The sequence below is a fragment of the Neolamprologus multifasciatus genome, chromosome 19 (assembly GCF_963576455.1).
Source record: "Neolamprologus multifasciatus chromosome 19, fNeoMul1.2, whole genome shotgun sequence".
In the NCBI taxonomy this organism is placed as follows: Eukaryota; Metazoa; Chordata; class Actinopteri; order Cichliformes; family Cichlidae; genus Neolamprologus; species Neolamprologus multifasciatus.
In genome coordinates this window covers 20,224,815-20,238,976 of record NC_140457.1, presented here as the reverse complement: position 1 = coordinate 20,238,976, position 14,162 = coordinate 20,224,815, and the positions used below count along the sequence as shown (strand labels likewise).

General features: G+C 43.3%; 1 protein-coding gene across 7 annotated transcripts in view; it reads right to left on the bottom strand.

The window, feature by feature from the left end:
• The window catches only part of esrrb (estrogen-related receptor beta), a 44,274-nt gene that overhangs the window by 22,848 nt on the left and 7,264 nt on the right, over window positions 1-14,162 (bottom strand). For all 7 annotated transcript variants that reach the window (XM_085143909.1, XM_085143910.1, XM_085143911.1 and 4 more), the window contains one exon: window positions 4,613-5,022. In XM_085143909.1, the coding sequence (XP_085000035.1) occupies window positions 4,613-5,009 (397 nt within the window). In that variant the 5' untranslated portion in view covers window positions 5,010-5,022. The remainder of the gene's footprint in view (window positions 1-4,612; window positions 5,023-14,162) is intronic.

Here is a 14,162-nt window from a genome sequence, read left to right as displayed (position 1 = left end):
CACCAACCTCTTCTAAAGGGGGAAGCATTTCCTTGTGTGTGCGCTCACCGTCCAGACACATTCACACGCAAGCACATTAGGATTGCACCCCGACGTCCTGAAGCTGCACCCCAGCTCTGACCCTGAGTTCACATTTCTGTACAGAAAGCTGTGTAATATTCCACTGGCATTCCTATGCTAGCCCTCTAACATCCTTTGACAGCTTATGCAATTATGTTAACATTATTGGACAGATCAAGTAGAGGGTCCCAAGATGTTATAAATAATTAGAAATTCCTCTTTATATCTGGATTAGAAATCATTATGCTAATTCTCCTCTTCTCTTTGGGATTGGGGTAAATAAAGGTGTGAGGCAAGTGGCTGATGAGCTCTGATTGTCTTTCCTCTGTCTGTTTTCTCTGTTGTCATAGCAGAACCAGACCATAATAATCCTATCCCTTTCTCATAATCTGGCAGGAGGCAATCAGTGCCGCCCTGCACAGAAGTTAATCTTCTGGGGCTTTTTTCTGTTTGTGTTTCCATTACACACTAACCAATCCTTAATTTTGATGTAAAGTACTAAATCTAAAAAAATATATATCTTTCATTTGCATTTCACTAAATTATATAATTAGGAACTTGTGGACCGCACACACACGATATGTTGCAGGGCTTATACAGCACAGCTGACCCTGTGTGGTGATGCTTATAGGTTGTTTTTTTTTTCTTCCTCCTCTCCGTTTCGTTTCTCAGGGGATGCCAAGGACACGTGCACAAACCGCACAAACCACACCTGGCACTAACTAAGTTAGCCCTTTGATATCGCACACTCCAGAAACAAAAGCAAACATACGAGCCCACACTTCTGCGCTACCGTATTCACCCACCCAGCAGACTACCCCCACCCCCACGTTCGTCTGATGTTCTGTCAGAGGGGGCTTCTCATAGCTCAAGGCAGAGTGAGAGGTGGATTAACTCATTTTTCATCCCTACATTTGATTTATATTTAGAACAGGGATTGTTTCAGTGTCAGCACACACGCAACCTTACCAAAGTATCACTTTCTAGCATGACTGCTGCTTCTGACCTATTATTTTAAGTCAATATAAGTGCAGAAGAAAACGCTAACGGACATAATAAATGAATGTGAATGTAGACAAAAATGTAGCTTTGCAATCATGTTTAACGCACAAGACTACAGCATGTTACGAGTCCCAAATCTATGGCAGATCTTTTTTATTACACGTAACTCATTATATTAACTGATTGCGTTAAAAGGTTTGCTCCCATCAGCGGTTTTGTAAACACAGACGTGAAAAGCATAAAGCTTCAGTTTCACTTGTATTTGGTCATACTCTTAACCTACATTATATCCAAAATATAGTTGTATTTAATGGCTAATTAGGTATTGACCCTTAAATAATCAAAGTGAAATGACGTCAACTAAAGTTAAAAGATTTAAATATTTAATTTACTTGCATAGACGCCATAACTGAATTATTATCGTCTTTGCTTGAGTTGTCTTCTTAAAAAAATGAATAAAATATTTTACTGGACTGTAATTCAGCGGACTTAACTGTATTGAGTTATACTGAAATTAACTAAACTGAACTAATATCAGGGCTCAGAGGGTTACGTACGGGTATAAAAGTCAACAGATGGCTGAACGGCTCTAACAGTCTTTTTTGTCTTTTATCTAATAAAAAATTGCACTATACTGAACAGGAGTTAAACACAGATGGTGACAACAGATTTAATGGTGCGCTTGTAATAAATGTCATACAATAGATCTGCCATTCAGAAACGCTGCACAGATACACTGGCTGCTAGAGCGACTGTATGGCAACTTTCATTTTTCTAAAACGAAGCGCACTGGCGGGAACCCCTTTAACCCGAGGGCCATGCTCGGGGGTTTATCTGTCTTTAGAGAGGTTATGGTATGGTTACCAATAACATTACAGAGTGAAGGGAGAAGAAAAAGATTTGCCTCCTTCTTCTCTTGATAAGTATCTGTCTCAATCTATTTTATGGCTTTTCAGGACCCATGCCAGGGCACAGAGGGGGAAAGTCAGGTCTTGTAAGTAAATTACAGTAAAATGGCAGGTATTTCTCATCAAAATCTAAACTGACTTTTACAGGCTTACTGTCAAGGTCTGTTACTTCATATAAAAGAGGGCCACTGAGTTCAGTTGGTTTTCAAGCAATTTTGCACTTGGGTTCAAAATGGGAAGAAAACACGGTTCAATAAGACATTTATGCTTTTGATTGGTGGGGCGCGTGAGGTGCAGGGCTGGAGGTATGATTAGGGCGCATTGAGAACAGGGGTATTTCTGGGATGGATGGAGATCTAGGTTGACTTTAATTTGGGTCTGGCCTTGACTAAAGCAACTATCTCCACATATGAGTTCAAGGGGCTTTTAAACTGGATGAATAGGTGGCAGAAGATGGATGTGCCATCCGTGTTTGTTGAAAGTGGTAGGGACGTGGCCTTAAAAAAAAGCACCGGCCATAAGAGAACTGAAGCAGTCTGAAAGGACAGGTGTACACATTTGTGCACACACTCACTGAAAATAATATTTTATTTATATAATAATAATTTAAGCCTGCGTTTTAATAGCATCGTCAAGAATAAGTTGCTAAATCACAGTTACACAAGGTGAGCACAAGGTGATAAAGAAATTGTCGTGTACACGGTTAACATTAACTTCACATGTTTGCCCTAAGTGTTATAGAACAATGTGATAAAGGGCTGGGAAAGACAGCTCCTTTGTTTTCTTCTCATTAGAGAGGGCCGTCTCACACTCCACCCTTGACTGCCTCGTTATTCCTTTAATTAATCAGTTCTCATCAACGGCACCCTCTCATTCTTTTCAAGGGCTCTACATCCCGCTCTTTACCGCTTCCATTTTCCTCTAGCAATCCTGCATGTGTTTCTTTCATCATTTCGGAAGGATTTTGCCGCCCCCCCTCCCAAAAAAAAAAAAAAAAAAAAAAAAGAGCCCTGCATCCTCTGCCTGGGACCCCTGTCTGATTATTATGCCATTAAGCCTCTCCTCCGCTCCTCTGAAAGAGCAGCAGGCTCTCTCTCCAATCTAAAGAAGTCCTGGGTTTTTTTCCCCTCCTTTCCCTGAAATTACCCGGCGACGCGTGCCTGAGTTTCTAATTGGCATGCCCGTCCCTGGAGACGGCCCCCTCCCTTCTTCCTAATGAAAAGCCTCGGCCTTAATTACACTTTCCAAACGCTGATTGTTATTGACAAAACTCCTGTGGCTCGGACAAACGACGGCAGATTAGCTCCATTACAGGCAGCCCTCCAAGAAGAGAAAGAGAGGGATTTCAAATTGACAATGCAAAGTGAGGGGGGAAAAAAGAGGAGCATTCAATTTTTTTCTTTCCATGTACCTTGCTCTTAATTGTTTGGGCCGTTGCTCCACTTAAGACGTCTCTTTCTTTCCCGATGCCTCTTTTCTGTCCCATTGTGTCGCCGTCAGTGTACTTTTAGTGAAGGGACAAAAGCCCAGTTATGTTACTTGAGAGAAAATGTTCATCTTTTGTCAATAGACAGGATTGCTGATGGCAGCATGGGTAAACAGGAGGATTTGGCCTAATGCTTTTGTTTGCCTGCAAAAGGTACATAGACTGTCTAAAGCTGATAGGGCTGTAAGGTCCAAAATCAACACCTAGCATCAAGACAGGCAGCCTGCTCTCCATTTAATGCCCGCAATTATTTGCTGATGAAAAAATTCCCTGAAAGCAGCGGACAAAATGATTATTTTGTTTCACCTTAACCAAACCCTTAGGTTCATTTGATCTGTTTTATCTAGTTTGTTTTTCACTGAATTTATTCCACGACTAAGCCAGCACAGCTTAGTTCTGGGCAGCTGTGCCTGTTGTGCAAATTTTTTTTTTCTGCTCAACAATATCTTCGTCGTCCTGATTAATCTGGAACGGAGCGCACAGTTTCACAGTGGGGGGCCTTTCATTGCCTCTCCAATGAGAAGCTGTGATACATCATGCCTTGCAGATAGAACAGTCTCACACTAGTCCCCCCCCCCCCCCCCCCCCCCCCCCCCCCCCCCACACACACACAAGTCAGAACAAGAATAATAAAGCATGCACTCTGCGCCCCCCCAAGGCATCTGGACAAACAGCCCCCACCCTCCACCAAATCTGCCCTCTGAGTGATGATATTGTCTCCATCAAACTCCACCCACCGTGACAGATGATGTCATAATCTCAACAGTTGCCTCCTCTGAGTTAAAGTCTCCCTCTTTTTCTTTTATTTCAGTTTTATTGTAAAGATTCTTTTCAAAATGCATAATTATTTGTTAAACATTAAAGAGAATTTTATTTTTCTGTTTTGTTTTATTTTTTTGAGTTGTGAATAAATTAAAAACAGAGGCTGATATGTTTCTGGAGGCTACTGGTCCCCTGTGGTATGAGGCATCTTCCACACTCCAGTGGTTTTTTTTTTTTTTACATAGCAAAGTGTTTGGACTGAGTATGTTTCAGTGCTGTTGTGGGGCCAAAGGTGTCTTGTATGGAGGGTGTTTTGGTGTTCTGTGATGCAGCGACATGGGATGAAATATCTTGTATTGAGTGTTTGTCGGGCGGGGTGAAAGAAGAAAAATACCTTGTATTGTCCTTTTAAAAAAGGCTTTGCAGGCCTCACAAGAGGCTACCCCATAGTGATACCCCGAGGCTATATCTCCACAGACCAGGCACAGCCTCTTGGGGAGGGAGTTCAACATGTATTCGCACTTTATGGACGAGTCCTCCATGATGGTACTGGAGCAGTCGTCATAGCGCTTGCGGCAGGTGCCAGCCCCAAGCCCGCTGGGGGTGAACATAGGAGGAGAGTCCAGGCCGTTCGAGTGGCTGTTCATGGTGCTGACATAGCCGCCGCTGGCGTCCGAGTTGCCGCTGGGGCTGTGGTGGCTGACCGTGTCGATGACCGAGGAAGGACTGGATGGCTCCGTCTTGATGTAGGACCCACAGCTGGAGGGTAGATGCCGGTCATCAGCGGCCATTCTATTCAGCAGCCTGGAAGGGGGTGGGGGGAGAGTTGGTGGGGGGTAGGGTTGATAGGAAAGGGGTTGTGGAGGGTGGAGAAGATGAAGTTGATTAGCAGAGGTCTTCGGAGAGCAGTAATGAATCTCATCAACCAGCCAAGTGACAGAAGTGCAGGAGACAGCAAATTATTAGATTATATGGCAATTCAGAACAACTGTAACAGAAATGCTTCTTTCCTTTAACGAGAAATTTGGAGTGAATGGAGTGTGAAAAGATGAGCGCTAACATACTGCTTATTTACAACTACAACTACAGAGCAGAACAACTCACTTTCAAAGCTTTTACAGTGGAAAAACATGTGTTTGATTTTCTTTTCACAAAGGAGAGGAAACTGAAAAGAGGACGGATGATAAGTTTTGTGTGGTTGCAGCCTTACGTTTAAAATTGAAATTTAAATATGTAGTCATCTCTGGTTTTTTTTAATCTTTCCAGCTTGTCTGTCTACACCACTATGTCCTAACAATCCCTTTACACCAGTCAACCAGGGGGAAGGGAAGTGCTTCATTAGCCACACATTACAGCAGCTGCGAAAGCGCTTCAGAGCAAAAATACACACCAAACACGGCGGCACAAGTCCGTACGCCACACAAACCCAGTGAAAAAAAGGTAGTTGAAAGAGAATAAGAGGACGAGAGAAAGGGCACTCTGAAGTCTTAACACACACACACACCCACACAGAGCGTGCACACACATCAAAGATGGGGGCATCTCCGTAGTTTAGAGAGCACAGTGGACCTTGGCTTGTCTCCTTGAGTCAGCAGTCAACCAAAAGGAAACATGATGGGAAGATATTGACTTTTTCACTGTCTGCCTAATAACTGTATTTTGGAGTACATGCAATCTGATGCTGTAACGTGTGCAGACTAAAGTGCAGTCTTTTGACTGCGGCCACAAAATCCTCTCTGAAGCCTCTCCTGCCCATATAAATCTACTTCAGTTCAGCTCTATAACCTTTAACTTGAAATTGCACTAAGAGAACAACGAAGAGGGGGGAAAAAAAACTTAGCCTGGACACACTCAACTCGTTTTTCCATCTGCAAATAGAGTGTATTGAAGAGGTGAAGTGGTGGAGGAGATGAATAACTCAATCTGCTGGGGATGCCGTGTAGACACAGTAACCTCTTAGGGTCAAGGCGAGGTCACACACTAACATAGGCACACACCCCTATGCATGAGGGTACCACTGAAGGGGTGAAAGGTTACCTGCACTTGCCTACATTAACAAAATTGAGCCTTGCGTGGCTTATGCAAATTCAGTTTCAAGGGTTTCTCATGAGTGGCAGCTAGAAAGCCCAAGTTGTGCTTTAGCACATTAGTTTCATTAGCATATTGCCAACTAACGGTAATGTTTACATATTGGACATGTCAGGTTTACCATCAACGTGGGGAGAAGATGCTGTTTCCCACTTGGGCTCCTATCTTTTGGACTGGACTGCTCTCAGAGCACTTCAGAGGAAACAGGAAGCGAGCGTATGCTGTGGTGTCCGCCGTTGGTTGGCCACACTGCTTCTCGCTCTCTGAGGCTGATTTAATTGTGAAGATGGGTGACGGAGGGGTTCAAGCCCAGGGGTCAGTGGGTCAACCTTATTTTCTCACCCTGGATTCCAGGGCCCGTGGAGATGGGGGTCAGCGTGTCAAATTAAATCTCATTCCCGGGTTTCCCCTCCCTGCTGTCATGTATATTCATTGGAGCTCCAGGTGCCTAGCACTTCTGGAAATTCGCAAAAAGGTTAACTGCTAAAATAAATAATAAAAATAAAAAAAACGTCCCCTGTTAAAACCGTTGACCTTGTGGATTAAGCTCTTTGCCCGAGCTCTCCTGGAATCCTTCTTGTGATATAAAACCTCTCAAAATATAAAACTGACACACAGCCGCCATCCTGTTTCGCAAAAAGTAATCCAATACATGCTTTATTTCCCCTTTCTTTCACTTACTCTCAATTTAACCAATTCATGCAATAACTGTATAACGGGTGGTTGTTAAGAATTACCTACCTCTACTCTTATCTAATGGTTTGCAGAAAAAAAAGTGAATCATGTTCATGCCTTTCTAAAATAGATCTCGCCGCTCTTAATAACGAATGCAGATTACATACCCATAAATTAATGCACGCTCTGTGTTCATCTGCTTTATGTTCTCCGTTTCAGGATGGATATGTGCACCTGCGCGACAGGGCACCTGCACTTGGCTTATTAAAGGCTATATATTAAAACATAGGAGCACAAGATGGCTCCATTTAGCTTTTATTTCAGAAATTCAGAGTAAGCTTAACCCAAGTTCAAAGGCCACCTCGAGGGTGACACTTAGCATAATTGCATAAGTGTCTTAACTGTTTCCCCTCCAGCTCAATGTGGTCATTTATAATGAATGTGCTGGCTAGAATCCCCTTAACTCACACCGCTATGACACATTATATCACTGCTATGCTTATGTTTTTAACAAGCCTGCATATATTGATTAATGATACTGAGGGAATACTAACCATGAGAACCTGGCGTATTAATCAAACAGTCGAAAATATTTCTATAAATATTGGTAATCTCTAGTGGGACAGGGCCAATTTAAATCTATAAATACAACTGTACGGGAAAATGAATTATGAACATTAAATTGTTTGACAGCAGCAATAGTCCCGATAAATAATTCAATATGTGGGGCAGGTGCTAATTAGCTTGTGTGCCACAGACAGAGCAGGCAGGAAAGGGTGTGCTGAACTGAGACTTGATGCTGTAAAATCTATAGTTCTTTCTTCCTTCCTCAAGGTAAGAGCTTTTTTCTCTCTCTCTCTTTTTTTTTCAAAATCTGCTGCCTGGCTGCCTAAAGGAGCAGCACTCATCTAAGACACAGTATCTCCCCCTCTCCCATTTTCTCCCTCTGTTCCTCCTCCTTTTGTTCCCTTTGTACCGATCAAAATTCATGCTGAGTAGTAGGTTATGGGCCCGCAAACGCACACTGCGCAGTTTGGTTTTAATCTGATTCCACCTGGCCCTCCTAACGGCATTTCAGATCCCTAATATCATTCCACCAGTGCTGCTGTGACTGGGATTAGCCGGCCTAATGATGTGGCAGCTCGTATCACACTCGCCGTTCCGCGATTTCCGAGAGGAGAGCCACGGAGCGCTCTTTCCTAACATCTCCACTCTTTCCCTTTGCCTGCGAGCGAAATTCTGAACATTGGATGACACTGTTATGAGAACGGAGAACATTCGGGATCTAATTGAGGCAATTTGTAAGTATGCCTGCTGAGAGCTAGCAGCTCTCTTCAGGAGGATAGTGACATCTTCCATTTTTCTCTGTGTGACTGCCACGCTCTCCCTGTTTCATGTATAAATCCCAAGCACAGAGTACAACCCTGCGCTAGAGACTCAACTCAAGCAGCGAGTAAATTCCTCATGTCCTTTTCACTCTCAAGGCCGCCAGATGCCAAAAAACACAATTTTTATAACATTTGCTCACCTCATCTTAGAGTGTCACACCCCTGCTACCTGATCAGACTGCACAAGCGAAGGGGAAGAACGGGTTGGCGGTGGGGGTTGACATCTCAAGGCAGGGCGATGGTGATATCAGATGCCCCAGTAGGGGCAGATCTGTCTCGTGGGCCTCAGGCGATGTGGCCTGATAAGCCACTGGCCCCAGAGTCAGCGGTGGTAGGACGAACTCAATTAGCTCCTGACAGACCCCCTTGCAGCCCAGCGCAGCCTCCTCAGCACAGCCAAGAACCCGCTGGCAGCTGCCACGCTGACCTCTCCTCCAGGGGCCACTGCCACCTTTTACCGCTCCAACACACACACAGAGCCAGGGACTCATTTTTTTTGTAAAAGCGAAAATCATGGTCAAAATCTACACGGCCCCACAAAAGTCACAGAAATACGCACAGAGGCTTGAAAGCCACCAAGGGTGCTCGCCGCACATTCACACGGGGGAAATGTAAATGAAAAAGGACCGAGACTCAAGGAGGGGTTGGTTTGGCCCCTGGGAGAAAGGAAGGGAATGGAGATTCCAAAACACACTTAGCTGAAATATGGAGTGTGCCTCTCTCTGTCTAACTGGCTCCAGGTTAATGACCACCAGGGGAATAAGGGCCAAAAGACTCTTGGGGCAATGTGCATAAGTGTGTGCGTCTGTTAGATTGGTTTATGCGCTCATATGCGAGTGTGTATTTGCACTGCAGACAGAATATGAAAGATGGAAATTTGGGGGTTGGCGGTGTGTCGTGTGGCTGACGGCGGTGGTTTGGTTGGAGGCAAGACCGGCACTCCACAGGGACCCATTCTAATCTATGAGGAAGAGGCCCCTGATTTTGGAGTTTCTCATTCATTAGTCCTGCTCTAGCAGGGAGACAGGGAGAGGACTGAGAGGAGGGGGTGGACCTGAGGAGAGGGGAGGGGCATCTTTATTAACGGATGTGCCAGACACTCAGAAGACGCTGACAGAGATTTATGATTTGCAGATCTACGGAGGCAAACAAAAGGAAAGCGGAGGGGAAAAAAACAGGAAAACAGAGAGTGAGTGAGGGGCTACATTAGAAGAAACAGAGAAGAGAGTGTTTACTGTTGTGATGGGGAGTGAGGGTCCCAGATCGATAGTCAGGAGGCTACAGGGGCCAGGGCAGGGTTACCACTTCTCAGGGACTGTGCTGCTGCTGCTCCGTGGTGCTCTAGCAAAGGATTATATTTAGCTGCTTCACAGCGATGTTACTGTAGTCTTTATAAAGCCATGAGCTCACTCCACTACGACAACATGAGCCCCACGCTCCAGCAGCACCACAAGATAGAGTCGACCAAGAAGCAGATCACATCTATCGATCGCCCCTCCCGCTCCTTCCTGTTCTAGAGACGCTGCTGGCAGAAGAGAGAGGGCCTCTCGTGACACAGGCGCTGCTGTTTGTCTGACGTAAACTGTCTGGGCCGCTCTGGGCAGATCTTGTTCTTATAAGGGGCTGAGTTCAGGATGTTGAGGGAAGCAACCGGCTAATGACAGAGCTTCTGTCAGTGGAAGTGTGGGTGGGGGGGTCGGGGGGTAAGTAACTGCCGTCTAAACTTCTTACGACAGAAAGCAAGGAGTTAACAATCTTCTATGCAGAACCAGTGGGAACGGCTCTCTGCAGAGTTGGACAGCTCATCACGCTGTATGTAAAAAAGGAAGTTCAGGGATAATTCCGGCCTGCCGTGCCGTACATTTGGGATCAAATTTCTAATTCTGCCTTTTCATTACCAAAGATTACTTTTCATTACATCCATTATGTGGCACAGTCATGGTATAATTTAGCAACATGAATTTACAATGGCTCTTGATAACTACAAAAAGTAATTATGGTGCATGGCAAAAAAAAAAAAAAAAAATTAGCCTTGGGGCCTAGAAAATTTGGGGTTAGGTGATGACATCCGACACAACCCTGTGTTGTGTGATATGTTACCGATACACAGGCAACAATATCACAGTACGTTCCCTGCGATACTGTGACATGGAGGTTTCTCCCCTTTACTACAGACGGTTTAACTCTAAACCGTTTCTTTGTCATGTTATGGCAGTTTTAAAAATGTGAACATTTATTAAAACTGCTTAATTAAATTTGGCTGTAAAACTCAAATAACAGCACGGTGCAAATAAATGCACTAACAACAAGTAGTTTTTTCTAAAATTGTAAAGGAATGCATTATAGTGATATATTATGCAAATCCTTATGAATAGTGTGATTCAATACAATCTGAACTTTAACACTTTTTCTTAAAAAAGCAGCACGTTCAGTTTTGCACGATAAAAGTCGACTGCTAAAGTTTTGCTTAACTGCTACAAATCCAGTAAAAAGCCAACAGATATCAACCACAGCACGCTCCATGAGGAGGGAGGTGGGATTATAACATTTGAATAATGAAGAAAAGAAAAAAGTTTGCGCATAACTAAAAGTCATGCATTGCAGTTCAGAGAGCATTCAGAGATATTTGTGGAGCAAACCAAGAGAGAAAACAGATCCACAAGGCTAATTTTCACAGAAAGTTGCAAGCTGTGCTGGATGATTTTTTTTTTTTATTGTTTGTGTGTCTAAGTGTGTGTGTGCCTGTGTGTGTCACAAACAGAAAGAAATATTTTTATAAAGGGTTAAGGCTATTTAAAACAGTGCAATGTAAATCACAGGTTTAGACACAGTCACTGTGCGTAGAGGGGGACGGAGGCATAGAGCCATGCATGAAATTACTTCATTAATCTTCTTCTGATAGGCCGTCCTTGTTTAGGAGGAAACTCTACCTGCCTAAAACAAAGAGCCAATCCTGCCTCCACCACAAATTATCCCCTTTATCAGAAGAGGACACAAATATAAACAGACACACACACACACACACACACACATGCGCGCGTACATACACAAATACTAGAGCAAAATTAACAGGTCAAAAATCTGAGGTTTATCAGGTGTTTCAGACGTGACGGCGTTTGCAGAGGCTCACGGTCAGTGAGCAATCACAGCGCGGCGCGCGGTACGACATCTGTGAGTTAAAGATGTAACTTGATTCCTCGCGTTTAAAGCGTTGTTCGAGGCACACAATTCAGACGACTCCAAAACGAATTGCTGTTACTCAGAAACACCATTGTTATGACTGTCACACGCCACAGCAGTCGACACAGTCACAGCAATAGCCTCTAGCTTTTTACAGGCTCATCTCTACCAGCTGCCACACATTCTCCATAAATAGTGCTGGTAATAAAAAGGCGGGTGGGCCTAACTGATTTATATGGTTGTGTCCACCACCACACCATTCAGGAATAATTAAACTTTGGGGATATTTCCTGAATTAATGCATCTCCTTCAGGGGTGGGGAGGTGGGGGGGTTGACATCTAAACGTGCGACGCGGTTTTTACCAACGTCTCGCGTCACAGGATGTAGTGGGAGAGGGGGCCTCTCAACATTTCGACAAGCAGCCACTCAGTGTGTGAACGTTTGATTGTACTTAAGGATGCAAGGGCGGTCTCTTAAGGTGACGTTTTAATGTGCACATGTTTTGTGACCAACAGGCAAATACTCATATAAGCACACGGTCGTATAAACTGAAGGCAGATGCAGAGGAATACACACACACACACACACACACACACACACACACACACACACACACACTTTTACACTAACAAATCTGTCAGTTATCAGATTTAATTATTATATGACAAGAAAAGTTGTAAAAAAAATGTTAACCTCTAATAAACACTGCCCTTGATGACAGTAAGGGTGAACAGCCTGATTTTCAGATTGAGTTATAATTTAATTTTCCCTTCGCTTCCATATTTGTGTCACTGAAAAGTTTGGAGAGCAGACAAGAATTTGGTTATTTGGAAACCGAGCACAAAAATTAGAAGCTTGTTCTGATTTATACAATATAATGTATTTATAATTTATAATGACTCCACATTTAAAAAAAACTGAAGTCTAAACAACGCCAAAGACTCAGAAGTAAATGTGGAAAAATGTTCTTACATTTAAGACTTTCACTTACTCTTATTTGACAAAGACATTCAAATTTTTTGCACTGCTTTTTAATTTATTCATTTTTTACATGAATTAAAATCTCAAACAAAAGTTGCTTTCATTTTCTAATAGCAGGGTCCAAATATGTAAGCACAGAGACATTGACCGGCGTTTTGCACGCTGTTCTGTTAGTGGGTGATTATTGGTTACATCTAATTGCCCAGGGCAAATCTGGGATAAGCAATAGTAGTGCTCTCTCTCTCTCTCACTCTCTCGTAGACACACCCGTAAGACAGCCTCTGTACACGCAGCATGTTTTCAGTTTAACAATTTCAGCAGTTCATGAAGCTGAGCCCTACAGCTTTCTTTAAGGCTGTGCTCTGCGTGTTTCAGCACATGAACCTGAAACATTCGAACAGCTCTCCAAAAAGCGATGACAAAAAAACGTTATTCCTCTAAAAGCTGTAATGGGTGGAAGGCTCACGCAGACCATGCATAGAAGACCTGGTGAAGCTGTCAGTAGGAATCAGAGCTGCTTCAGTGATGGACGGTTTCAATATTGATTTCATAAATAAACAAAGCTAAGCATCGATCTTAATGTTATTTTGCATTTCAATTACTGCTCCGAAACATAACCTTCAAACAACTGACCGCTCAATACTAATAGCCTTCAATGATAAACACCCATATCGTTACCCACCTTACGTCATGTCATTTTTTAACTAAGTGTGAATTACTGAACCTGGAGTCGCACAATGTGACTGCAATCAAATAGAAAGCAAAATGTTTGCACAAAAAATGTTAAACTTTGTAATTACGGCTGATTTTGCTTTTAATCTTCACCGTGTGGTGTTTTCTTGTAATGCAACACTCAACAGCTCATGCTAACGGCTCTTTTCTTGACCGTGGTGTATTTCCCAATTTCCGCTTTCTATTGTAGGTGTGTGTATGTGACTGTATGTATGTGTGTGTGTGAGGATGCATGCATGCATGGATGTGTGTAAATGAAGAGGAGCCCTTCAGTGTTGGAGCAACAGGAAGAAGTGCTGACGCACTGTGTCAGTGATAGCACTCTGCTGCCACAAGGGCATGAGAGCCCACATAGGCTAGCATTATCCTTCTAGACTAATGGGCCTGGTTATTTTTAAACAGATTCTCACACTGCGGTGGAGGTGTCCAAGGTTACCATGGATGAGAAATCAGGAGGGACACATGCAGTGACATTTGGTGATATCTGTGCAGGTGGATGTTATAAAATAGCCAAAGAGGTATTGTAAGTAATCATGAAGAGATGTAAAGGCCAAACATCGAATAGGCTCTCAAGAGAGAGCATGTTATTATGAAAGCATGATCTTCCAAAACTGACCAATACTAAAATGAAACATTCAGAATCTGGTCTTTACTAAGTTTTAACTGTAAAGTTAGAGTAAAGAAATACAGAAAAAAAGAACCAGCCTGGATCCTGAAACCTTCTCTTGACCTTTTATTTTATCAGTTAATGATCTGGGAAATAAAGCAACACAAGGTGCTTGATTTGGCAGCTCCTTAAAAGCCAGCCTCAGCACTAACAACTATGAACCCAAATACCTCTGAAGCTACAGAATTGAGACTATCCAGACATTGCCAACACACTCTGCATCACCATTTGG